Source organism: Apteryx mantelli, chromosome 1, assembly GCF_036417845.1.
Source record: "Apteryx mantelli isolate bAptMan1 chromosome 1, bAptMan1.hap1, whole genome shotgun sequence".
Taxonomy (NCBI): Eukaryota; Metazoa; Chordata; class Aves; order Apterygiformes; family Apterygidae; genus Apteryx; species Apteryx mantelli.
The window spans coordinates 178101192-178127925 of NC_089978.1; the positions used below are offsets into that span (position 1 = coordinate 178101192).

Sequence of the window (26734 nt, forward strand, 5' to 3'; positions counted from 1 at the left end):
CTCCTTAGGTCCAGTGGCAGTATCTACCAGAATAACTGGAATCTGTAGTTTGGAAGTTAGATACGGCTTGATTTCATTTTATATATCTTACTGCCATTTGACCTGTTTTTGCTGCATTCTTAATGGTAAGCATAAATGTGACCTACTAAATGTGGAGAACTTGCTCAAGCTTGCTTTGGATCTTTTGACCAAATTCTACCTTCTCCATTAGTGGTTTGTTTAAAAAAATATATATATACAATTAAAAGTTACAATATGTAAGTCTCTTCCCCCCCCCCCCCCAAGGAGAGTGAAGATAAATGCAGTAGATGAGCAAGAGATGGTTCATAAATAGTGTACCTAGTGAAGGCTAATTTCCTCTGTCTTAATAAAAACCTTCCCACATGATGGCAAAAAGCATCGCAGACTGAGGCTGGTTTTCCAGTAGGGGTACTTACCTGGCTATGCTGAGCTTGTTGGCAGGCCAGCAAGAAGGCCCAGGGAGAACCAATAACTGCTGGGTTCACACGGAAGTGCCTCTGTGGCAGCATTAACTCAGGGGTCTCATCCTTAAACCACCTGACAATTTTCATGAAAGGGAGAGGATTTAATTCTCTGCAACGTCTGTTCCTTTCTTCAGATGCAATTGAAATTGCTGAGGGAGGAAGGGCAGCCAGATAGACACAGTGAGTAATGTGATTTCCTTAGGAAGTCTGTGTCAAAGAGAAAGTAGGCTAAAATGTGTAGTAGATTTAAAAGCAAGAGTGGTAGAAGTGGTGGAAAATTTAGAAATGTGTTGTCTTTGAAAAATGCTGGTTTGAAACAAACTTTAACACAAGGTTTCCAGTGGGTGAAATTTCACAATAGAACAAAATTTTGTTTCTCTGATAGTGGAAATAGGACATGAAGGTGAATTTCAGAACATGGCTTCTCCTGAACATAAAAAGTGTTTTAATAAAACAAAACCAAAATAGTCTGCTCTGATCCTATCAAGATAATAGTTTATTGCTGTCCTCTTTCCTATTTTATTATAAATTCTAATTGTGTTTCTGATCCACTTTAGATGCAGTTTAGCAAAGAATGTTGGCATAGTTGTAAGCATGGCATGTGGTGGCAGAGGGAACAAATAATTGAGGGTGAAAAGAGGGTAGGAATGTCTTTCAGCCAGCTCTGCTGCTAGATATGGATACTTTCCCTTAATTTAATTCTCGGTTACTCTTAATCTTCATTTTTAGTTTTGCTCCAGGAGGTGATGCTCTTCTAAGAAATATTTTAAGAAATGTCCTTTTACCTGATAATGCTATCACGTGAGGTTAGCACGAAAAGCACTTTATGAGAGAATGCTTTATTTTGGAAAGGCCTCCATCCAAGTTGATTTTATGTGCTTGAGTATTTGGCCCTGTGTTCTTTTACCTTTCAGCAATTGGGAGTAGTAGGAGGTGACTGATTTTTGTTCATCTTTTTCCAAAAGTTATTTGGGCAGCTGTTCTTCTATTTCTGGCCTTGATGTTTCTGCATGAAATGATATGGATGAGGTTACGTTAGGTACAGGAATAACTGAAGAGTGAATATCCTTGTTACTGAATTTAATTCCATTTTGCTATCTTGATGTAAATTTGAAAGTGGCTTCTGCTGAAGAGGTGGAATTCTATCGTCCATAGAAAACAACTTGAAATAATCTGAAGTAGGAATGCAAAGTCCATTCAAGTATTGAAGATTTTGTATTGTGTGTACAAAGATGTTAATGCTCTGCTTAGTTCCACTGGACACGCTGGACTTGTTTCACTAGATAAATCAAAGGAAGGGATGAACTAGTCTATAGGCCGCTGTATGAGATCATTCTCCTTTCCTCTGTTTCCTCCATTTCCACAAGAATTGTCATTACAGGAAAATTTGTTCTTGCCTTATTAGTGGAAGTTGAAGTAAACAGGGAGAGCCAACAGTTTGTTTGACTTGTTTTTGCATGTCAGTATGATAATTCTGATGTTTTAATTAGGATTTAGCTGTTTTGTTACCATTATGAGTTGAGCACACAGATTTCTTCTGGAGAGGGTAAAAAATCTTGCTGACAGTAACATCTATTCCTTGCCTTCTAGTCTGTAGGTAATAGATGACATTTAGTATTTATTCTAAGAATTAAGCAAAAAAGGAGTGAATTTTTCCATATGACAATTTGATTCAGTTGGATTAAACTTGGGTATCAGTATTTCCAGTCTTATAGTTTTGCGCTAAGATTATTTCTGGTAGACTACTGAGGGAACTGCATCAATGAGAGAACTTGGCAGAGATAGGATGTCTAAATGTGATATAGTGGGAATTTTTTTTAATATAAAAGTAATGTACTAGCTCACGGTTGGCTTCTTTCGTCCCTTTAAGAGTAATATATTACTCTGTGTTATAGTTTTTGACTACTCTGTGTACTGAAAATAAAAATGAAATGTGACAGAGGTTAAACCTGTAAAGTTTATTTTCTTCTATTAGAAGCAAAAAATACTAATTTATGGAATAGTAAGGTTACTGATCTGGTGACAGTAAAACGTAGCTTTTTAATCTTTCTCTAGAAAATACTGATTTTAAAAAAAAATCAAACCTTGAAACCTCATTAGATGTCGTTATTGAAGAAAAAAGCATTGTAGCTCAAATGAGATGTATACGGTATAGTTTTGCTCCATGTATATGAGGCAGTAGTCTGTTTAACTGATTGCTTGTCCATTTCCCTACAAGGCTTCTGATACACTTTTTTAATATAGACTTGTTTTTCTTGTCTTTTGGGGAGGAGTACTGTCTACTGAATTCTTTAGGTGGTTACTCACTGAGGGACCGAGCACTCTAGATAGCTGTTTTAAAGCTATCTATTTTTAAGGTTTCTTACTAACTCAAGTCCACCCTTCACCTATGTACTTAACACCTGATAGTGGTGACAGAGCCAGCTAGAACACATACCACTTACACTGGGATATAAAGTCATGTTGAATACAGTTAAAGATTTAGCATGTTCTGCCTATTCTTATTGAGTGATCAGAAAGTATTTCTGGGGAAAATTTTAAAATTTTGTTTCACTAAATGTAGTCATTTTCTTTCCAGACCAAGTTGGGGCTTAGCTAGGGTTTGTGGGGGAGCAGTGTGCTGTTGCTCTTTGCTGTTCTTTGCAGCCCACATTTTGGATTGCTGTACAAATAGAAAGCAGCTTTATTTTTTGGACCTTGATACTTTTCCTTTGAGATTTAAAGTCTGCTTGTATCGGAAAAGGTAACCAGGCTTTGTATTATCATCCTTGCTTTGTTTTGGTTCTTTTATGACTAATTGTCCTAGTTTCTAAATTAGTTTCTTAACTAAACTATTTATATGATTGCACTGTCCAGCTGTTGTTCGGTTGGGGGCCTGCTGGCTAATTTCTGTCAATTTGGCAGGGTAGCGGATGCCTCAGAAATGCTCTGGTTCTGTGGAAACCAGGCGCTGGGCTGGGAGACACAAACCAGGGGTTTGGCAGAAGAAGCGGCTTCGGCGCAGGCTCCCGCTGTGTTCTGCATGCCCCGCGAGCTGGCTGGTGTGCGACCTCCGCTAATTTGGTGGTGTGGCAGCACTGGGACAGAGCCTCGAGGTGACCTGTCACTTGCCCAAGTGGGAACTGAGGCCGCAGGTGGGAGCCCAGGATCCCAGGGGAGAGGCTGGGGCAGGGGAGGAAAGCACAGAACAGGGGCTGGTACCGAAGGGGCTGTAGTGGGCCTGGGGGTGGAGGAGGGCCTGCTCCTGTCCTGCGGGGAGACTGTGACGGACATGTGCGTGGAAATTTCTTTCAAATTCACTATGATATTAGCGGACTTGTAAGTAACTCTTGTTGTTTACGTATTGCATGTATATTGTGTTTTCCTGTGTCATAATTTTCAGAGTACAACATACTGAGCTTTAGGACAGACTTTTTGGAGGCTGTTTCTTTAAGTTTATCATGCAAATGTGAAACGGTTTCCTTTTGGGGCTAAGTTGTCAGTCTCCAACAATAGAGACGCTTCTGGCACTTGATAAATATTGCTTTTAGAAGTGAATAGGAAGATAACACAATGATAATGAGAGGAGAAATGGAGAAACAACAAGATAAAATTTCTCTTATAGTGTTTGTTTCTTGGCTTTCTGACTTAAGGTACTTGCTGATAATCAAAGGTCTTTTATACGATGAGTGGTGAGAGTGGCAGGGTCGATCAAATCACCTGTGATGCTAAAGGCAAAAAGGGGGCAAGGGGAAATAGGACATATTATATAAATGTCCTTCAGCAACAGGATCAATTGCATTTCCTTTTCTTCACCTTAAGATAGCTGATACTTTTTTATACGAAACCCTCTGTGACCTCCAAAAAAGTTAAGCCTTGTACCTGACAATTTTAAAATAATCTTTGTGTAAAGAAGCTCGAAGGCGATACGTTGTTAAACTGTAAGTCTTCCATTTTATCAGTTTCAGCTTCTCTGCCTCCTGTTGTCCTTTAATAAAATTTCTGTAACAATTGCTCAGAATGTATAATTGGTTATGATGAATGTACTTAAATCTCTCAAGTTTGATCACCATTGCCAGTACTTTCCCATTTGCATCTACAAGTAAATGGCAGTTATTTGTATATTGTCTTAATGTATATATTCATGCTGATTGCACACTCATGAGAAGCAAAGATAATCTCTGATAATACGTTAGAAATGTATTTGAGCTCTCCTGATTCTAGCCATATATGGCACAATAAACTGCCCAAATTTGGTCAAATATTTTTAGCCACTTAGTCATATGTCTTTTTATGTGCTGCATATATAAGCTTTTGATTCACTTAGCAACAGTATTTTTATGACTATATCTTGCCAATTTTTTCTTATGTATACTTGAAAAATGGGCAAGGTTTGCTCTGTAGATGGTTTGTGTCACAACCACATGGTCTGGCCTTTTTTTTTTTTTTTCTTTCTTTTTTTTCTTTTTTAAATGTTGCTAATCAATTTTAAGATACCCGTGTTCACAGGTTATGCATTTTGGAGGACTGCAACATACCTGAGTATGCAGCATATTGAAGAGTAGCATTAAAAAGACTGTATTTAAAAATGCTCAGAAAACTTAAGTTTTCTAACTCACATATAAATTTATTTTCCTTATAATAAATTGGCAGATATGATATACATAGCATATCAATGGTCAGGCAAATTGGAATTTTGCTGGAAAGACTAGATATGCTGCATGTGTTTAAAGAAAATAATAAAAAAAATAAAAGTTAATGTTTCTGTTAAGTGCAAGTATCTCTTGTTTCTTGAATTTCTTTTCATCTTGAACTGAGTTATGACATCATGCGATTACTTACTTTTTGCTTGAGTAACAAAAATGACTTGCAAAGAGAGGCAGTTCTTTTCCTGAAGAATGTTTTACTATCATATAAGCATTGTACACGGATACATTGAAAGCATTGAAGGTCATATGCTTGAGCAACTGACAGTCTTTGTTGGAGTATGTTAATAAATCAAATTATTAAAATAATTATCTTTTGATTTGAGAGAAAGATAGGACTAAAAAGTTAATTATGTAATTAAAAAATGTCCTGTAAAAAGGCAGTTATCAAGAATACCTGAAAAGGTAGGAAGATGACTTAGGTTTATTAACATTCTCACTCAAAAGCTTGTGTTTTTGTTTTTAATTGGAAAACAAATAATGTGAGCAGTGTGCTTCAGGACTGGTTGCAGTACCACTGAGAGTTTATGGATGAACAAGTCAGGATTGGGCTCATTGTTAAAACAGTTGTGTTGCATGCTAAACCAAGCCCTAAGTTTATACTTTACGAAAGCCAAGGGAGTCAGAAAGGGATAATTTCTCGCTGTTTTTGGTTGGCTGGTTAAGCAGGGCAGCAACACATCTCCCTTACATTGCAACTGTTGCCTCAGCACTGCAGAAATGACCATAGAAATATCAGAAGGGAGGAAAGTTTCCGAATTCTTCTTGGAAGGCACAATGGCATAAATAAGGAAAGCTGAGATCTTTGCAGTAATGAAATGGTGTATAATTTTCAGTCTCTGTGGAAGTATTCTAAAAAGTGAAATTTGTACCTTGCATTTTAGTAGAGGAATAATTCTGTGGAAGGGTTTAGGAGCCTGGCAATATAAGTTTCTATTTCAACCTTCGGACTCTGTGGTAGTGTTGTTTTATTAAGCTAAAAATTTAATACCAGTCTTGTGGGGTCTAGCTGTTTTTGAGTCCTCTGTCCTGAAATGCAGAGGGACTTTTCTCTGTGTTGTACTCTGCCCTTTTAAGGGCAGCAGTAGGGAAGTTGGCAAGAAAACCCACTGAGCACCCTGTGAGAAAAATACTCAAACGCAGAGAAGAAAGGCAAAATAGGACCCAGTCAAGATGGAGAGCTGGAGAGTGGTGGTAGTTCTGCGGCTGCAACATTGTTTGCTTGGTAATTAAGATAGACACTATATAGTGTGTGCACAAAAGATCCTATCTTTGCAGTGTGCCGAACTGATACCCAAGTAGGCTTACAAACAACAGTGATTAATAGGCTGTTAAAAGATCTATGGTGGTATAGAATACTCGGCAGTAGAAAACAGCAGGGTGTCGTCAAAATGCAACTCGGCATCCCCGTCCCTACTCCTTAGTCTCAACTGCATTATAATTAAAGCCATGTTAAGGTATTGGTTTCAAAACTGCTGCCTCTCTCTCTGTCGGCAACTGAAATATCTCAACTGACTAAGCTGGGCCTGGCATGGGGCAGGGTCTGGGGGCTTTGTAAAGGGAGCTGGAGAACAAGGTTACAGTGACAACTCTAAATGGCTTTACTGAAAATAGAACAAATTTATCTGAGGAAGTCATATTTGTGGGCTTTGTTAAACTCTTTGTTTGCTTGGATTCTTTTGTTTAAGACTTTTTTTGACAAACCTGTAATAGCTACTGCTTTTCTCTCAAACTTGTCCTGTTCTCCAGTCAGATCCCAACAAACCATGCTTCCTTATCATACATGAAAATAATCATCTTTTTTTCTGAAGATGTTTCTTAAAAATACACAGTATTGGAAGAACAACTTTAATGTGAACTTATTTTTTAACTCTTTCTTTCCTTATAGGCTTGTATAGATGATAACGTAGATATGGTGAAATTTCTGGTGGAAAATGGAGCAAATATTAATCAACCAGATAACGAAGGCTGGATACCTCTACATGCAGCTGCTTCCTGTGGATATCTTGATATAGCAGAGTAAGGCTTTTTCCTCTATATTTAAAATACGTGTATTTTGCTAATAAGTTGTTGGAGGGGCAACAGAAAGAGATGGCGTTCATAAATTGTCTTTTTAGGTGCTCCTAGGGCAAGTAGTGAGACAATGATTTTTATATAGTATTTTAGTTATGAAGTGTGCCATGTGTATAGCTGTTTGTGCATTGCATTTTCTCTTTCTAGCTCTCTTATGCTGGATCTTCTGTAGTTACAAGATATAAACATTTAAGACTGTTCTTCATGACTGTCAGGTGATTTTTTTTAAAATAATTTCCTTCTGTAGAGAGATTGTTATGGTGGGGGGAGGAAGTTCAGATTTACGTTTTATTAGTAGTCTGAAACATTGTCCAGGGTTAGGTCTATGTGTGGGAAATTGATTTTGTGATTTTATTTGCAGTCTTGATACTTTTGTTTTTCAGGTGTGGTATAAATTAGTGATTTCAGCTAATTATTTTAGCTGTGGAACAAAACCTGGCAGTTGAAGTTAGATGCCTGTTATGGTATTAGCTAAAACTTACTCAGTACTGAATTCTGTGGGTGGTTTGGGAGTTATTCTTGAAGCTTGTTTCAGGCCACTGAAGATGTGCTAAAATCAAAATTTTCCAGAGGTTGTCTGTCTTGATTTGAAGTCATGATTGGTTAGAGAAAATGTGTATGGCATGTATTTTTACTGTCTATTTGTAGACTTTCAGATGTTCAGCATGCTGTTCTTGCAGTAAAGAGAGCAATAGTATCTTTCCAACAGCCATCTGGGTAAACACAGATTTCACAAATTCTGCTGTACTGAGTGTGCTGTCTGATCCAGTCTAGGACTTGGAGAAAATATAAGGTAGTATTTTATCATCAAGTTATGATAGTATAACAATTTCAGTGTTTTGACATTGAAATTACAGTTTAGGGAATGGTTAATTGACAATCTGTCCTGCAAGTATGAAAGATATGATTGTTTGAATTGTATGAGAAAGAAAAAATTCTGGAGACTTTTCAGTATCATTTTCAGTGGGAAAGTTCTTTTCTGATGTTCAAGGGGTGAAGTGCTTTGTGTGCCCTTTTTATAACCAGGACACTATGTTATTACTAACTTCTGTAATGTACCTTCTTACACTGTGCAGATGTTTGACACTATAATCTGTTTTGTGTGCACTCTGAAAATGCTAACTTGCTTGTCATAATGTGAAGAGAATTTTCCCTGCACACTGATGTAATACAAGCCCTTCAGTTCAGTAGAGGTAAACACCTGCATTTTTCCGAGATAGGTGGTTCACTTGGGGGGAAAAAAATAGTTTTTGTTTTGGTGGTGTAGCCTAATGTAGACAGATGTTCAGGGAAGAAAGAAGGATGCATTCCCTTGTCCACAAGAAAGTTTTTCCGTATTGACTTGAGTTTATCAAATCTGCAACATTCCTGAAGCCTGTCATCTGTTTTTTTTAATTCTCTCAGTCTTTGACAGAGCTTATCTATATACTTTCTCTAGATACTTTTTAAAGAAATTAGATTATTGGATTATAACCCTGTTTCTTTTTTCCTACTCACAGAATGAAGTGGTGAGGAAGCTAGTTTTGTAGGACATCTAAGTTGTTGGAAGAACAGTGTTTATAGAGTGCAAGGAGTTTTGAAGATGAGCTATTGAAGCTGATTTCCAGATATAACAGAGAAGAATAACCTGACCTGAATGGAGCAATATTTATATCTGTTGTGGCCCATAAAGTTGAGATTCTCTCCTGATTACGTTTCCAGGATCTCAACTTGACAGCAAAATTTGCAACTAAGGCAAAATTGGGGGAAGAAGATGATATAATAAATTGCCGGAGGTTAAAAGTTTGATTTTTATTTGGCCCACACTGGGTCCAACATATGCCTCAGCGAGAAAGCAGCTTTCTTAGAAAGCGTGCAAGAGTATATGTTTGTGTATGTGTTTCTGTGGCTGAATCTGATATGTTTTATTTCTAACATTAAATTTTCTGATTCAGGGAAGGAAGCTTTTACTTTTGGGTAAATCATAGAGTTTGTGTGTATATAGTTCTGAAATGAATACAGCTAATAGCTTGTCATCCTTCATCGTTTCAGCCCCATTTTGGCACCGGTCCCATGCTGGGGTATGGTCACATTGCTGAGGGGCTGAGTGAATTTGTAGCACGGCCCCTACTAGCTGAGGGCTTTCTTTGCTTTCACTAACTTCATTGTCCAGCCAGTGGATTCTCACTGCAGGTCTGTCCCTGTCACCCCCCATTCTGTGCTCAAGTCCTGCAGCCTCTTCTATGAGCAGCATCTCCTGTCCCGTTTCAGTTATCTGCTCCTTTGAAACAGCCTCCTTCCCTTGAACGTGTTTCCTACCTCCTTTAAAAAAAAAAATGCATCTTCCTGTCTGAAGAAATGATGCCACTTCATGCAAAGCAGAGCAAGAAAATGTAGTTTATTATTAAAAAATAAAATATCAGCTAGTTGCAGATGGAGGGTTGTGCTGTACAAGCAAGAACTCCACCATGGAAGGCAACTGTTTTTCTTTGTTTCTGAGATCTGTAAATGCTGAGAGTGCTTCAGCTTCAGCTTACTGGAAATTCTTTGAATAGTTCAATTTAAGAATTGCCCACTTAAGTTTTGGTGTTCTTCTACTTTATGATCATGTGAATTAACTTACAAGTACTTGTAGTGTGGAGAAGTTTTAAAAGAAAATTCTTCAATGTTGCCAGAACAGGTGGGTTTTGTGTAATATTCTGTTTTCATTATTTTCCCATTTTTTGCATATACAGAAGTATTTACATGAAGGAGCTTTTTTCCAATGTGTTAGCATAAATTCAAACATTAGAATCAAAAGTTTTTAAAAAGTTATAACTATGTGAAAACAGATTTTAATGCAGGAGGAATTAAACAGCAATTTTGTGTGTATATTTTTTTGTTATTTTTTGGGGCAGGACCTTAAATTTAGTAAAGCATTAACAAATCTTGTAAAACTAGTTGGGTGGCTATCATGAAATCTTTTTATGTGATGGTATTTCTCTGCAGCTTAAAAGCTATATATTATTTCAGTTTCTGGGAATGAACAAATTTCTCTGTAGAAAGCACAAAAATATAGTAGTTTGGAGAGAAGGAAAAACAGTGCAAAATGGCATTTAACAGAATTTTAAAATGCTGATTCTTTTATTACTCAGTGCTTTGTACCAAGATTGATTGTAAAAATAAATTTGAAATGGCAGAAATCTCTTTTCTTTTGCAAAATTAAAGTTTGTGATAAAAATATACTTTCCTGTGGGCTGACTTTGTACCATGCATAATTGTGACCTTGTAGCTGATGTGTTTTGAGCCTGCTTGAGAGAATTCAGAGGCTATAATAGTTTTACTACTTTTAATACAAATCCATTTCATTTTCACCAAAATGGAAGAACATGCATCTTCTAACAATGTCAGAAAAGCATGTTCAAAAATAACAAAATTCAGTTGGATTAATACTTCATCTGACAGTTTACTTTTCTGTAAAAATAAATAAATAAAAGGGGCAGGGAAGATCTATTTTGAAGCAAGATAGAGGTTTTTATACTCAATATCATTTAGAATGAATGATACTAGTAACAACTAACGAGTTTACTAAGAAAGTTGTTTTGCTGTATTAAAAACTTCATAAATAGCATATACTACTTGGATGGAGGAACATGGTCCAATGTGACGTACAGGGCTAGAGTCAACAATTCTTTAATACATTTCTATTTCCTTTCTTGTTGTCAGATTGTTTGAAAGAAGTGTTTTTTTGGTTGACATTAACCTTTTTCCAGTTTGCACTTAATTTAAATCCATTTTTCTCTGAAGTCCCTGAAATTTCTTTCCTTAAATGCTAAAACTCAAACTGATGAAGCAAAACTGCTGTGGTCTTACTTATGATTAAGCGTGTTTCCTATCAATAATGACAGCCAGTGGCTGCAAACTTCTGTGGCCGCTTATTTTAATTGTATCTGTTTCCCAGTGCTGAATTGCTATGCTTCCTTAATGACTAATAATTTCTGCTTGATAATTAGCATTTTGAAAATACTGCAAAATTTTCTGAGTGCTCCTAACACTTTGAAGTTGATCTAAAGTCTTTCCAGCACTGTACAAAGTTCAGCTGTTCATTTCCTTCTAGTCTGTGCTGAACTGATGTTATGAAATTCAGCTACTGAATTCATAGGTGAATCATACCTTTGTAGTCTGGATAAAGTCCAATCCAGAAGTGTCCCTGCAATTTTTTGTTTGTTTCTAAAGGCATTATTGCTAAGAAGTTTCTAGTATTTCTTCATTAGAACTGGATCACAAGTTCAACTGCCACAAGATCCACTCCTTGCTTCCCAGACTGTCAGGAGGTTTAAAGTACTCTTTCCTGAAAATACAAGCTGTACAACTTCTAAGATATTAATTCATCAGGAGGGGAAAAAAAAGCTAATTGGTTGTTAAGAGTTATAATGGCAGAGAGAGAGGGGAAACGCAGAACATTAAGATACTGAGTAAATCCATGATTTGCTCATATCTTAAATACCATGTACAATTTTGTCCTCCTCATTGCTTGAAGAATACAATAAAGTGGAAAAAGTCAGTAAAAAAACAGCAAGGATGATCCAAAACATGAAATGGTTTCTGTATGAAGAGCGACTGAGTAAGGTGGAACTAGAAAAGAAATGGGGGGAGGTGACAGAGGTGTATAATATAAAATCAAGGATTGCACGGAGTTGGTTGTATAGGGATTGTTTGTTCTCTGTCTAAGAACTAGGAACATCAAACTAAACTAATGGAGACCAATTCAGACCAAAAAGATGTGGTTCTTCATGCAGTGAGTAACACATCTGAGGAAGAGTTTGCCAGATGTTGCTGTAAATACTAGAACTTCACATGAGTTCAAGGGATGTCTAGATGAGTTCAAGGAGGAGAAATTCACTGAGGATAACAGAATGCATACAAATCAGGTCTGGTTCAGGAAGTCCTTGAAAGTAGTTGGAAACTGGGAAGGTATTACAGGTTTGCCCCATTTTTATTCTCCTTGGAGATGTGCTTATGGCAACTTTTGGAGACAGGCTAGATGGTTGAATAGACCTTTGGTCTGTCTTAGTATGGTTGCTTTTATGTTTGGGAGGCATGTTTGATATACATAGTTACAAATACAGATCCCAAGACTTAGCACAGCTTCAAAATATATCTTCATTTAACAAGTTTTAAAGGCTGAAGTCTCAGACAAAGTCTGAGAGTGACCAATTTCTTAAGTTCAGAACCTCCTCACTCGGCTCATTCTGAAAATGTAGTTATTTAAGAAGAGAACAGCAGCTTGATTGTCCCTGCTGCTCTAAAACCCAGCTCACTCTCTTCTCTTCCTGCCCAAAGTTTCCTATTTGTCTGTCTGCCTTCCCCAAATATGTAGAGCTCACTTTATAAAGCGTTGGTGTAACTACAGTCTTGCTGCTGACACCCATCCATTTTGCCGGACTCAAGCCACCTGTAACCAAACCTGGCCAAACTTGTTTGCCAAGACCACAACTAGCCGTTGTCCTAAGATCTCTCTATTTTAGTAACAGCCCATTAAGACTGAATGACATCCTGCAAACCTGTAGCTGGATTCGGAGATGTTCAGTGCTACGGGGTTTACTTAAAGCTCTGATTGTCTAGTAGGGGCATGCGGGACCCCACGTAGTGATTCCTGCCCCTGTTACAAGGATGGCTCCGCTGCTCGTGTAGCAGCAGCTGAGCCACTTCAAAATACAGCCAACACTGAAAGGGGAATTCAGTGCAGTTTCAAAACAGGGTGATCCAACTTGGGACTACTGCAAAAATAGGCAGACATTCCCTCCTCTGCTTCCTTCCTTCTCCTCCACCGGCTCCACCTCTCTTGTGTTATCTAAGGATCACACAACACTGTGGTGACTGTTATTGTAAGCCTAGCCTTCAGAGGGTTTGGAGGGTTTATTCGCTTTTCGATCAGTGAGCCAATTGTCTTGCCAGCAGCAGTTGGCATAAATGTGCAGGCTTAAAAAAAAAAAAAAAAAAAAAGTCTGAGCAGCTTTTCAGATGTGGCTTGTACCTGAGATCAGGAGCTGGCTGGTGGAAGGGGGGCTGCTCAGAGGTGGAGCCCTGCTGGGTCTGTCCCCTCGCAAGCCTGAGCTGCTCTGTGCTCTTGGATGTTCTCGTGCGTAGCTGAGGGTGGCAGTGCCAGGAAATAGATTGCAAAACAGTTTTCCTAATTCATTTGCCTTTAAGTGTTGATAACTTCATCATCTAAAGCTATTACTGGAGTTTTTTTAAACCTAACCTCTTTTGCCTTAACCCATTGTAATCCTAGAGGAGCAAGGCATAATTTAGGCAAGGCAGATTGATAAAAATATTGCAGATGGCTCCCATCTCCTTTAGCTTTGTTTCCAGTTGTGGATTTAACTCACTGAGGATGAAGTGGTGTCACTAGTGACACATGCAGAAGTGGGTCTTTGAAGGATGATCAGAAGTTCAGATTTGTGAATGACAAGGTAAAATTGGTGGCCTGATACAAAACACTAAGCAAGCTAATACGGGGTTTGGACAGAGAGAAGTGTTACAAGGTGAGTGAAAGTTTTTGTCAAAATACAAGATGTTACTTGAAACACTACAAGGAAGGGCTCACTGGAGGAGTAAAATTAAAAGAAAAAAAGACTAAACACGAAACATGACAGAACCCACTCAGAAAATAAGAAAAGGACTTCAGAAAGATATATTGCAAAAATAACCATGTGGCAAAATAAAAGTAGGGAAAAGAAGATTTATTTCCAGCTAAAGAAGAACAATTTTTCTAGAAGAATGACTGGCTCCTTACAAGTTGACACTGGTAAAGATGGAATGTTTCTTCTGAGAGCTGTGAAAAGGTCACTGAAGGCTTTGGAGGATTGTTTCAATTAACCCCTTTCTATTTACTGCCTTGCTTCTTTCAGGAAGAACACTTAAAAAAAAAAAAAAAAGTTAAAAAAATATTGCAAGACTGTCTTTTGGTCAAAAGAATAATAATTTCTGGGAGTGGGAGAGAAAATATGCTAATATGGTGGTTGCTTTTTTTAAATCGAAGTTCTTCCTTTATCAAGAACATAAAAGTTCCTCCTCCAAACTTATATTAGAAATTTGCAAGTTTAAGACTAAATTTCGTTAGAGAAGAGAATGGAGAAACTTGGAGATTGGCAAGTTGGTATCAGCTGGCATTTTCTTTTGTGAAGTTGTACTGTGGCAGTGTACTATTTTCAACATATTTTTGCTGCAAGTATGAACCTAGAAATAACTCCTAGGAATAATGAAACACTAATTAAGTTGTTTAGGTTGATGGTGAAATTCCTTTTTTAAATCATGCCATTGCATGGTAGAGTTTAATCTTTTCTACTGTGTGGCTGTGATCTAAAGTTCAGATAAAAAACAACTGTCAGAAACATACAGTAAGATATGGTTAATGGGTTAGAGGAAATTACAGGACCAATTTGATACCTGTTTGTTTAATTGAGGGAGTCTAGGAAAGCTGGTCACTCCAGGATGCAGAAAAACCATATGCTTTATAGCTGCCTTCAGATCGAGTAATTGCGTGCATCTCTACTTGTGCCCTTAAATATTGGTTAGCAAGTATATTGCATTTCTGTTCTTCAGAGAGCAAATCTAATAGATTTTTACAAACCTAATAGTTTTTTAATTGAGGACATGTTCTTCAGGACTTCATTTGATTTGGTGGAAAGTATCTTTTTTCTTTCAATATACTTCATCAGTTCATTGGATCTAACAAAAAGTCGGGGGACTAATACTCAATGTAAAGCTCAGGTCGCCCTTAATTTTTGGCTGAAGAAGAAGATTTAAAAGGGCAGCTCATGTTAAAAAGAAAACCTTCTTTGAAATGTGATGTGCATAGAAAAGTTTATAGGTATCGTGAGAACAACATATAGTAGAGATCTTAGCTATGAATTCTGAAGTGAAATATGAGCATCTGAGTGATCCACATGGAAGAGAAGACAAGTCTTGTAGCTGAGGTAGAGCCCTAAGAAACATCTCATGTCAGGTCCTTGAATGATGACCCATAACTGTCCTTTGACACTGATTGACTGCTATTTTCTAGGTATGACTGGGACATAAGAGGGCAGCTCTAGATACATGAGCAACCAGGTTTTGAACTGAACAAGTGCTTGGTAAATGTGCCACACTGTCACTTCTGAGGGCCTCATAGATTAATTTTAAATTGCTGTTGTAGGGAGAGGAGATGATAATTTCTTCTTAGACTATGGAATCTGTGGAATTGTTAGTGTTGCTAAATATTTAATATAGTTATATGATATAAAGATAATTTAATTCACAGTAAAGTTGTTTTTGAGCATTATTGTTTTCCAGGAGAAAACATGGGTGATATTAAGTTGTCACTCCTGTGCATCTCATTTTTTATTTTCTTTCAGCTTTTACATAAGCTTTCTTCTCTACTGTGAGTTTGACCCTCCTGTGCAGCATACAGTAGACTTTCTAACAACACTGAAACAACTTACACACCTACTTCTCTTTTCTCACCACTCTTGTGTTTTGTGGCATATCCCAATTTACGTCATTTCAGTGCAAGTGATCCTGTCTGTGTGTATTTTTTCTAGTCTTATTAGCCTTTACTGAGGCAGGATAAAAGCTGCTTGAATTCTTCTAAAATCCATGTAAATACAATGTCATGTCTGTAGAGATATGAGGCTGTTATGCAATGATGAGAGTGAGTTGCTTGGATACAACGCAGATATTAAGATAAAAATGTATTTTTGTTTATAAACAGCAGGTATGACAGGGCAGGAAAAACATGAAAAAGGAATTAGTTGGTTACAGATGAGGCACTGCTGAGCAAGTATTAACAGAGAGCAAGAGTTTCCCTTGGAAGAAATATGTTTTCAAGGAAGCTTGAGGTTGACTGGTCAGATAGAGGTAAACAACTGCTATGAGTTACAGGCTGCTGATACTCACCTGAAGAGGTGTCAGATTAAGTTCACTACTACTGGATGATGCAAAAAGCTGCATTACGACAGTAGAGTTGCTTAATACAGAGATTTGGTTATTATACTATTGCATAATATTCTAAACAAGAAGATGCATTTTGTGATGTAATGATTAATGCTTATTTCTGTTTCAGTGCAGTAAAAATTTTTTTCAGAGTTGATCATGATTTAAATTTTTCTGATATAAATGCCACCACGTGGCTGTTGGAGGACAGTAAGGTTGCTAATTTAGTTCCATAATCATAACTCCTATTGAAATAGAAAGAAAGCAGTTAAAAATCAGAATCTGCGGTGCCTACTGTAGCCAAATTAAATGATGCTACTCTTGACACAAGGCAGGAAGGAAGGTGATGGCTGTGTGATGGCTTCTTACATTGGTGAGGAAATACGCTGAGGAAAGTGGGCAGTAGCATGATTTCCCTTTTTCCTCCTCCTTTCTCACCTGCATGCTGTTATTATCTCTCCTTTTCAATCAGTATAACCCAATCCCAAGTATTCACCTTGATGACAGTTCCTTAAATTGGCCTAAGTGCTGGAGACTTGGTACCGGAAAGCATCCTGAGCACAGAGACAACATGCAGTAGAGTTACTGTCCTCTTCTGCAGGGGCCTATCAACCCACAAGGTATTTTTCAAATGTAACCTTTATTTTTGCACTGTAGGGTGCAGTCTTGTGGTCCCCCTCCCATATACACAATTGGGGGTGGGGGTGGAGAAGGATTATCAGTTTTAGATAAAAACAGTCTTTCTGGAAAAGAAAACTAGAAAACCATTTGTCTGTGGTTGAAAAACAACATGTATTTTTATTGTCAGACTTGATAATGTTTAATTTCTTAATTTCTAATATTTTTGGAGAATGTCAGACTTCAAAACATTTTGGTCTGGTGGCTTAAAATTCTTGTTCATTCTCTGGGGATTGAAGTCTTCCTTTGTAGCTTTGTTTTGTTTAGGAAATTGTGTTAAATCTTGAAAGCATTTACTGTAAAAGTTCATATGCTCAGGCTTGAAAAATCATTAGATTTTAACTAATCAGCATTAAAAGTATTTGTTGTTCAATTTTGTCAAAGACTTCAAAATAAGGGGGTGAAACTTGTTCACATAGGGTATAGTAAAATTAACTTTTGACATATACTTCAAAAATATTTTGTTTTTTTTGCTTTATATTTCTTTTCTTTTGAAGTTCTTGCATTGTATTCACCCTGGCATTACCTGGCTACAGCTCATTTTTCTTTTCTGTAAATAGGTTATAGCATATGTTTGCCTCTATAGCTTTTTTTGTCTTTCCTATTTTCCTGTTCTGATTCCCTGTTTACCTCCACCCAAACATTTCTCTGCCACCCCTCATATGTCTTTCCTCTGTACAGATACTGTAAAATATGTAGGCTTTAGTTGTTCTTTGTATGCTGCAAGTAGGAATTTTTACTGTTCAGTCTTTGCACTGTTAATGTTTAGGTGGCCACTTACGTACGAGTATTTCTAGAGCTTATTTCTGGCTTTTTTTCATAGCTTTCTTGGAAAACAAGAGGGCTAAGACTAACCAGATATTGTTATCTTCCCTGTTTTCTTCTACACTCCTATACACCAACAGTGAAAACAGATGTGATCCTAATTACTCTGGCTCTCTGGGTGCGCGAATTCCCTTGGAGGCTAGGGACAGCCAGCAATATACAGACCTCAGTGTTGTATTGGTACGTTTTGGAGCGTTGTCTCATAAACATGCTTATGTTCTTTATATATGTATGTTATTTAGAGTAAATGGGAAGTGTTGTTTGCTTAGGGGGAAAACTTTTTCTATCCATGAGCAAATAAGCAATTTTTTCTCGTCTCTGTGCCATACTACTCCAAGATGCCTTTCATAACAAAGTACTCACGGCGTTGAGAGGGGAGAATCAGAACAAGCTGGATTTGCTGCTTTCTGGAAGAACTCCTACCTATTGAAGGGTATATTTAAAAAAAAAAAAAACTTTGCAAATTAGTCTGTAATTTAAACAAAAGATGCTGAAATCTGTATTGGATCAGTGAAAGTTAGGAAGAAATGTCATTGTCTTAAAATCGTTTGGTCGTGTGTTTTCCAGCTGTTATTTTTATTCATGTTGTTTTAAAGTATCTCCAGCTATCTGAAATTTTCAACTGCTGTATTTTAAATTAATGTTAATTTAATGTATGTTAATGTCTATCCTGTGATGTATACGGAAGGAAAGAACTTACAATTGCATCAGTGATCTGCAAGAAGAAAGCATAAATTCTGCCTTATATCTCTTGTTGGTATCAGCTGGCTTTAAATGTTGCACTCATGTATTTTAGTAAAAATAGTTATCTACTTTTGCTAAGTAATCCCAAATTGCCGTATTTAACCTGGTATTTTGTGTAGCTGCTAGTTGGTCATACTGCTGTTAGGGGTGAACATTACTATTTAGAAGGTGTGGTAGCTTTGTTTTTGTGAGAAAGATGTGAATATCTTCTGGAATTTGCAGAGACATAACTTTAAGATGCCTGTGTATACGATCAGTAATGAACTGAGGAAAGCCAGCAAAGAAGTGTTTAATTGTGAGACTTTTGTTATGATTTCCTTTTAATTTAAATGGTATCATAGAAACCTGTTTTTTTTAGTTCAGTCTTTATTCAATTCTCAATGTTTAGACACAGATGGTTGAGGCACAACAGCAACTGACAGCATAACATGGTGTTTTGGAAACTGCCTAAATAAGAGTTATCTATGAATTTAACTTAATTATTTTTGAAGTTGTTTAATTTCTTCCAGATCAGTCTTAAAATTATTCAGGACAAAGTATTCTTGGCCCAATGAAATTTGTACAGTTTTGGTTCCCATGTTAGGCATGGATCCTTTATTTTCTTCTTTAGTACATCTCGTGGTAGCTTCAGGAAAAAACATAACTGCAGGAATATTTTGCTGTAGAGAAAGAGGAACAAGGGAAATTATGTAGAGGTTGTCACTGAAAAGAATGAAGAGCTCCCTCCTGGTGTGAAAAGCCATGCCTTCTGCATGTTGGTTGGCAGCAGCTTGAGATGCGTCAGATGTCCCTTTTCTGGGCAAGCAGACTTCTTCCATACTGTGTTAGGTCAATGAGTCATCTGCCTGATGTTGTGTACTTTTATACAGCCTTGGCAAAATAATACTTACAGGTGTTAAAAATATGTATTCAAAGAAGTGAAATTGTGACATTTCTTTATCGATAAATGCATCTGTTGTTTCTTTTTGTAAAGAACATGTTTAAATGTGAATGTGACAGTAGCAGGGCACAGAGGAGAGGAATGGAGGGGTGGGTGTTAGCGGTTGGCTCGTATTCAACTAACTTCACATTTACCTCAAAACTTGCCTAATTGCACTGGGGATATGCATCCCACTTACCACAACAGAATTTGGCACAGTGTTAGCCTAGTGGTATAGTATTTGCTTCTGGTTTGTTTAATTTAAGACTAAAAAAAAAAAAAAAGGCTTTATTCATCATAATTTCTCAAAATAATAAATTGAATAACACCCAAAAGAATGCAAATATCACAAACAAGCTGTGATTTTTATCTCTTGATATGGTGCATATGCAGGTAGTTACAGCTTTGCTTGCTCTCAAGTACTATTTTCGCTGTAGGTAAAAAACCCTACTTTTAGAAGGGCTAAGAAGTTTCAGGTAGCAGTTCTGTTTCTGACTGAGGGATTATAACATTCAATTAAAAATTTAATTTGACAAACTGAAGCTCTTCTGTAGTGACTCTTTTAAAGAAATAGAAATTCCCTTGCAGTCAAGCCAATAGAAAGTATCAAAAGAATCAAGTGTTAAAGTTTTAGTGTACTTTAACTTACAAATTAAAACAATTTGAAAGAGCAGTATTAAAATTTTAGTCGTTATTTGTTAAATGGTGCTTGAAAACTTAATAGTTTGGAAAGATCTGTTGTTGATGTTTTTGTATTAGTAACTTGAAGTATTTACAAAGATGCATGTTCAAAAGTGTACCAAGATTTGTATGAACAAATCAGTGATGTAATTCTGAAAGTAAGAGAAGGCAATTGAAGATACATATTCAAAAGATTCATAACTTTTTAATTTGCTTTTATGTCCTGTGAACTGTGGGGCAGATTTTTTTTTTTTCTTTCCAAATGATTGATTGCACAGCTGCCGTGAACATAGTGGCACTTTCTCTGTCTTTGGCTCCATATTATCCTTGAGTTAAAACTCTCACGGAATTCATTTGAGCTCCACCATCATGGGGGTGGGGAAAGAGAAGTGGGCTTGCCTGGAAACCGGTCGTTATTTAAAAACTGCTGGGAGACTGGTTGTGCTCTTTGTTGGTGCCACCACTAACAATTAAGCCTTGATTCCTTAGGAGGCCAAATTGAAAATGTGGTTTTTAAATGCGTACGCAGCATGTTAAACCTCTATTCAGTAAGAGATTTGGGGGGGGGGCTCCCCTCCTCACATTTTAGCAGTTAGAGAATACTGTTTAGTATTCTGGATAGTTAGAAAGTAACCCTCTTTATTTTCTCTAGAAACCCTCTTATTTTCTCTAGAGAGTTCTCGAGACAGACTTCAGTCAGCAATTCTTACAGACCTGAATCAGTGCAGCAGCCACTGTGCACTCCTGCCTTGCGCTTGCCACTGTTCTAGTGACCTTCAGGTTCAGCAAGTACTTAAAGTTAATTATATCCATAATGACTTTGCAAACTTGTTTCCAGATATTGTGAACTGGGGCAAGGTTCGAATGTAAACATATGCCCCCGTTTCTGCTGCTGAGATAAGTAATGCCTAGCCAAATGTTATCTGCAGCCCTTCTAGTTGTTTGCAACTCGCAAAATTTAGTAGATCAGAGTTTGAGTGTCTTCCAGATTCTGAAGTAGCTGCTTCCCAAAGGAAGACTTACGTTTGTATTTAACTGTCTTCGAAGGGAGGTGTCCTCCTCTGTTTACTGTGTCTTAATATGTATTTTATTAATAGACTTATGCAATCATTTTCTCAGCTGTAGATTATTATTATTTTTTAATTGCGAGTGTAGGCAAAGTTCTTGGGTAAAACTTTTTACTTCCAGCTCTAGAGCTGGGATTTAGTATGGATTATTTCATTTATATATAGTAGTCTTAGAGGATTATTATTGATTGTCTCAGAGATGCTGAGACTCCAATTTTTTATGAAAGGTGTTGAAGTGAATTTTCCATAAAGTGTTGGGAAAGAATCTTGGTTATTTAATAATTATTTAAAAGAAATGTTTCTCTCCCCCCCTCCCCCCCAGATTGTTAATTTCAGTTTACACTTTAATGGCTATTGAGGGATATATAGCAGTGATTCCTAAAACACAAATTTCAAACAGAAGTATTTTTACCTTCCTAAAGCTATGGTATCCCAAAGCAAACTTGTTGTTCCAGTCTTACCCCAAGTGCATAATGTATGTCATGGAACATCGGGGCAAAAGTCTCGGGAACGATTTTATTTTCCAGCTCTTGTCTTTCCCAGTATTCCTGGGGTACTTGCAATTCTTTACGCTTAGGTGACAAGAGTAATTTAAAGAGGTGCTTTTAGTTTGCATGTCAACACTTGAAAGTTTTAGCTCCAAAAATAAATGTGGTATGGTTATAAGACTACTGTTTCCTTCTCACTTGTTTACATTTTGAATGAAAAAAAAGATGAAATTTCTTGATGAAAGTAATACCTACTTAATAAAGATGAAAAAGGTAATTATTTGCTTTTGTTTGGAGACATGAATGGCCGTTTTGTTCTATATACATACTTACATACACAAAATAATAATCTCTTGTGTGTGAAGATGTTAGTATATGGTACCAGAATAACTGAAATGTCATATATGCCTGTATTTGAAGTCATACTATTAGTTTTAAATAACATTTATTTTGGAGTGTAATTTGGAAAGTGATTTTAAAAAAAAAAAAAAAAAAACAAGAGCTTCTCACATTTAGGCTTGTGCTGGCGCTGGCGTGGCTCGGCTGTGCCTCACAGCCACAGAGCGTTCACCTCCTCCCATTTACCAAATTTGTCTCCTTTCTGCCAGCGATGATACGTGCCTGATACGCCTCTTCTCCCGTGCCTCGCTCCTGACGGCTTTCCTAATTAATGCTATGATCCTGTAGGCACCCGGGTAATTTCCTGCAGTATCTGAACCATATCATTGCTTTGCTGAAACTGTTTTCACTGTAAAGGAAGATTAACAAACGCGTGAACCTTTTCACCACCAGGTCATCTGTTATTGAATGATGTGACGAACGGAACAAACTTTGTTTATGTTGCCAAGTTTAAATGACATCTTTAAAATAGTTGGAATTTGAATAATTTGTTTTAGACTGAGAAGAGCTCTGTGTGTTTTTATTGCATCAATAATTTGTTTGAGGCGATCAGTTAGGAGGTGGGGAAAGCAGAGGGGAGGCCTGGATGGAGAGGCTGAAGGGAAGGGGCCATCACCCTGAAGATTTTTTCACTTCCCAGGGAAGGGCGCTGCTCTCCATCCTTTTCCCTCTTTCTCCCATCCCTTTAAATTTTGTGAACTCAGGGCAGGGTCCACGGATTCATCTTTTCATCAAATGATTCTTCCTTTGACCCAGCAAAAGCAACATCCTGTGAACACGTGTGCAAAGGGGAACTCAGATCCTGCTCCCGTCCTATTAATCCCACGAGTTCTGTTGATCTGATTTTGGTCTCTAAGCAGCTGCTTTTTTTGTGTTCTACTTTAAAGGATCATCAAGTTTTTCATATGTCTAAATAATGACTTTCTGATGTGTTGCTGCAGCCTTGTGTATTCCTTGGTTCATTCCCTGCTCTTTCTTATGCCTTGCTCCTTTTAGCTTTTCTAGGACTCATTGACCTGATTGAACAAAATACAGCTGCTTCAGGGAGATGTATATTTTCCTTTTCAGAAGTAGCTTTCATTTTGCCTTATAGGTATTAGATAGAAACAGGTAAAATCAGTTTTTTTTCAAACATCACTTATTTTCATGTTTATATTGGACAAGGCAAGTTGAAAAGTGTATGAACACAGATTTGGGGTATTTTTAAAGATATTTTTGTCAATAACTTTGATTTTGAGTCCAAAGTCTTAACTTTGTAAGATTATATTATTTTCCACATTGTTTCTGTTAATTTTCCTTATTTTAATGTACATATTTATCTCCCTTGTTCTTGCCTGCTCACTGCATAGCAGTTATCCAGTATGTTATCTAAAATGCCATGAAACTGTTAAAACAGTGGAACTAGTATTGTTGAGAAATTAAAATTAAAGTTACTTTGAATTAATATTTCATTCCTGTAGGAATAGTTTCTTTAAACTTGAGAGGAAAGAGCCAAAGCTACCCTCTTTTAGGAGGAATGGAATAAAAATGGCACAGCATACCATCAAAGCTAGTGGTAGCAACTAATGTTTCATGTCCCTGGAGATGCAATTACACTTCTGGGAATTCATTTCTGTTTTGTGATCTGTCACCCCTTACCTCTTGATCTAATTACAAAGGCTTAATAACAGGTGCTGTTTAAACCATACATTTAAAAAAAGGTTTAAAAAAAAACAACAAAAAAACCTATGAGAGTACTTGAAGCACAGACATACTGAACAAAGATGAGGAAAAACTGATCCTAGATCTGGGATCTGTCATTGTTAACTGGCAGTAGTCAAATAAAGCATTTGTGTTAATAGTAAATTAATTTTCTAGTTGGCTCCTGCATGTTTGACATTCTACAATAGTGAGGTTAAAGTACTTTTGGTTTCATACGCCTGTTACCTAATGGATAACTAGTTCTTCAGGTCTGACTATTTCCCTGCGTTTTTTTCAAGTATATGGAAAGTGTAAATTGTAAGCTCTGCAAGGCAGGAGGTGTTTTTATAATTTTGTGCTTGTGCTATAGTGAGTCTCTGGTTGTGAGATCAGATTCCTATAAGTAGACAAACTTGAATTTGTTAGGGAAGTAAAAATGTTATGGGCAGAAAATGTAAGACCAGTCTGTATTGCTGTTTTAATTATTGTTCATTAGCTACTCAGAAGCAGATTATATATTAAGCTGTAGGATTTCAATAACTTTATAGGCTTATGGTTTAGTACAATGAAATAGTTTAATCCTTTCATGACTTCTTGTTGGAATCCATCCATTAGACTTAATCTGAAATTCAGAAATAAATTCCACTCAGTCTGGATTGTTGACTTCTGAGATAGCAGTACTTTAAATAACAAAACACTTAGACACATAGGGTTTGAATAACATATAGAGTACAGGCTTCTTTTTCTCCCCCTCCTGCTCACAACCAAAAGCTAAACTTACAGATGATGTTATGAAAGAAAGAGCGTAAAAGGGGCCTGGTAACAAGAATGAAGGGAAGCACTTGTTTAGCTGGGTAACCGAAGTTTATTGCTCCTGCTGCTAAGAAGTACTTAATTCTGTCTCAACTTGGATGTTTATAATTTTGGTTTCTAGGATATAGAAATAATGAGATGCTGCTTTTCCTCATGTATTCTGTCCACAGGGTTCTGTTGGGTGAATGGGAATGTACCTTTATGAACCTTTTGTTCATGTGGCAGTCTTGACAGCTGAAAGCCAGTGGGAATATGAAGATAACTAGAGATAGTCATCTTCCATCCTCTGTGTTTTGGACCCTGATAACCTTCTTTTGCTCATAATTTTCCTATGTGTTTCTCAACAGCTTCACTTTTTGTCAAAGAATTATAAATAATTAGGAGCAGAGGTGATTTTAGTTTTACTAACTTTACAAGGCTGACTTGGAGACCAGGAGCCATGATTCTTGCAACATATAGAAAGCTAATGCATCACTGAATATGGAAGTTCTAGGAAGACTGTCTTGATATGATAATGAGAAGCTTGCAGGAATCAATGTTTTGGCCTGTATACTGCTGTGTTCACTCTTGTTCGTCATCTACTCATTTTCTTCTTTCAGTTCTTGCAAATATGTGTATTTAAATGTGTTGGAAATCTGACAAACTGAAGAGCATTTGTATTAATGGCTATTATGCTTAAAAGACGTGTGTGTTCATGAGTTGTAGATAGGGATGAGAGTGTTTTGTTTTTTTTTTTTGCTCATAGCAAACAGTTGGTTTTAATTGTCTTGTGTAAATGCATGCCTCCGTTGCACATGATATCCATGCTTGCTGAATGTTTTTACTATAGCAGCTGTTATTGTATCAGCTTTACTATGTTGTAGCTCACCTTCTCTTTTTGTCTACGAAACAGTTTGTTTTTCTTTTCTATTTACAGGTATTTAATTAGTCAAGGAGCACATGTAGGAGCTGTAAATAGTGAAGGAGACACTCCATTAGATATTGCTGAAGAAGAAGCAATGGAAGAGCTGCTTCAGAATGAAGTAAATAGACAAGGTAATTTTGAATATGGAAGGCTGATTTTGTTTGTTGAATGTTAAATACATTTTGAGAACTTATGTTAAATTAGTGATTTTAAAGTCACTCTATTTTTTAATGAGAGTTGTCAAAATCTTTTACAGTGCTAATGTCTTCTAGGCATTTTTATTCAACTTCTTGGGGAGAAAGAGCTTGGAGGTATTGAACCACGTGTTGGTTGTATTCCTGTGTTCATTGAACTTGCCAGAATTTAGGTGGTGTTCAGATACTATGGATGGTATTCAGTGCATCTGTGAGGTAGGAACTTAAAACTAGACATCTGTGTTGAAGTAAAGTGCCCCAGAGTTCCATTATGGAGAGAAATAGGGACTTCTAGGGTGACTCAGTTAGATATCAGTTTGAGGTGAATCCAGCCCCTAAGGTACCTATTCCTTTCCATCGGCTACAAGAGAGCCTAGAATGACTTAAACAAGAGTAAGCAACTATACTATGTCACTTAAGTCACACTTTGTGTCTATTTTTGACCTTTTGAGTGCCCTTCTACAGTGCCAAATGTCTGAAACTACTTGAGATATGCAGTCTTAAGTTGCACTTGTTTTAGGCCTGAGAACCAGTCACAAACCTTCAAGTTCTTCCCAGTAAAATTTGTGTACTCTTCTAAGAGCGTGCCATATGGATGAGCATTCATATAACAGTTAATGGATAAGTATTAAGTTTTGATGGTATCTCTTAGCAACATATATCCTAAGTACACATGCTTTACTCATAGAAAGTTGCTAGGACAGTGCTGGTAGTGGTGTCTTTACAAGGGATATTGACCTTTGAAAAAGCTTATTGACTCATTTTTCCTGCTTTTCCCCTCACACTGCTCTTTTCCATGTTCCACTGCTCAAGTGGGTTTTCCAGTAAAAGGTCTTTGAAAGTTTCTGACCTTTTCCATTCCACAGGGGAGAGAATATTCAGTAGTTGTTGACTCGTCATTTTGAGTCAGATATGAATGTTGTTATCCCAAAACTCCCAATACAAGAAGAGGAATGATGTCTGAGTTGTAATGAAGGTGATGACACTCGTAGTGAAGATGGAAAATTACCTTTTGGGGGATGGGGGACTAGGGGACTGCATCTCCATTACTTTTTACATTTGGCCTCTTGCCTCCCTCCCTAAAAGGCTTCTTCCTCCTTGGAAATGTTACATATATTTTTTGTAGTATTGAATTTGTATGTCTCTAAGACAGATTTATGTAATT

The 26734-nt window shown here is 37.0% G+C and overlaps 1 protein-coding gene across 3 annotated transcripts in view; it reads left to right on the plus strand.

Annotated features, from left to right (window-relative positions):
- PPP1R12A (protein phosphatase 1 regulatory subunit 12A) overlaps positions 1 to 26734 on the plus strand; it is a 128686-nt gene that overhangs the window by 39138 nt on the left and 62814 nt on the right. For all 3 annotated transcript variants that reach the window (XM_067312996.1, XM_067313002.1, XM_067313007.1), the window contains exons 2-3: positions 7059 to 7189; positions 25388 to 25506. In XM_067312996.1, coding sequence (XP_067169097.1) covers positions 7059 to 7189; positions 25388 to 25506 — 250 coding nt within the window. The remainder of the gene's footprint in view (positions 1 to 7058; positions 7190 to 25387; positions 25507 to 26734) is intronic.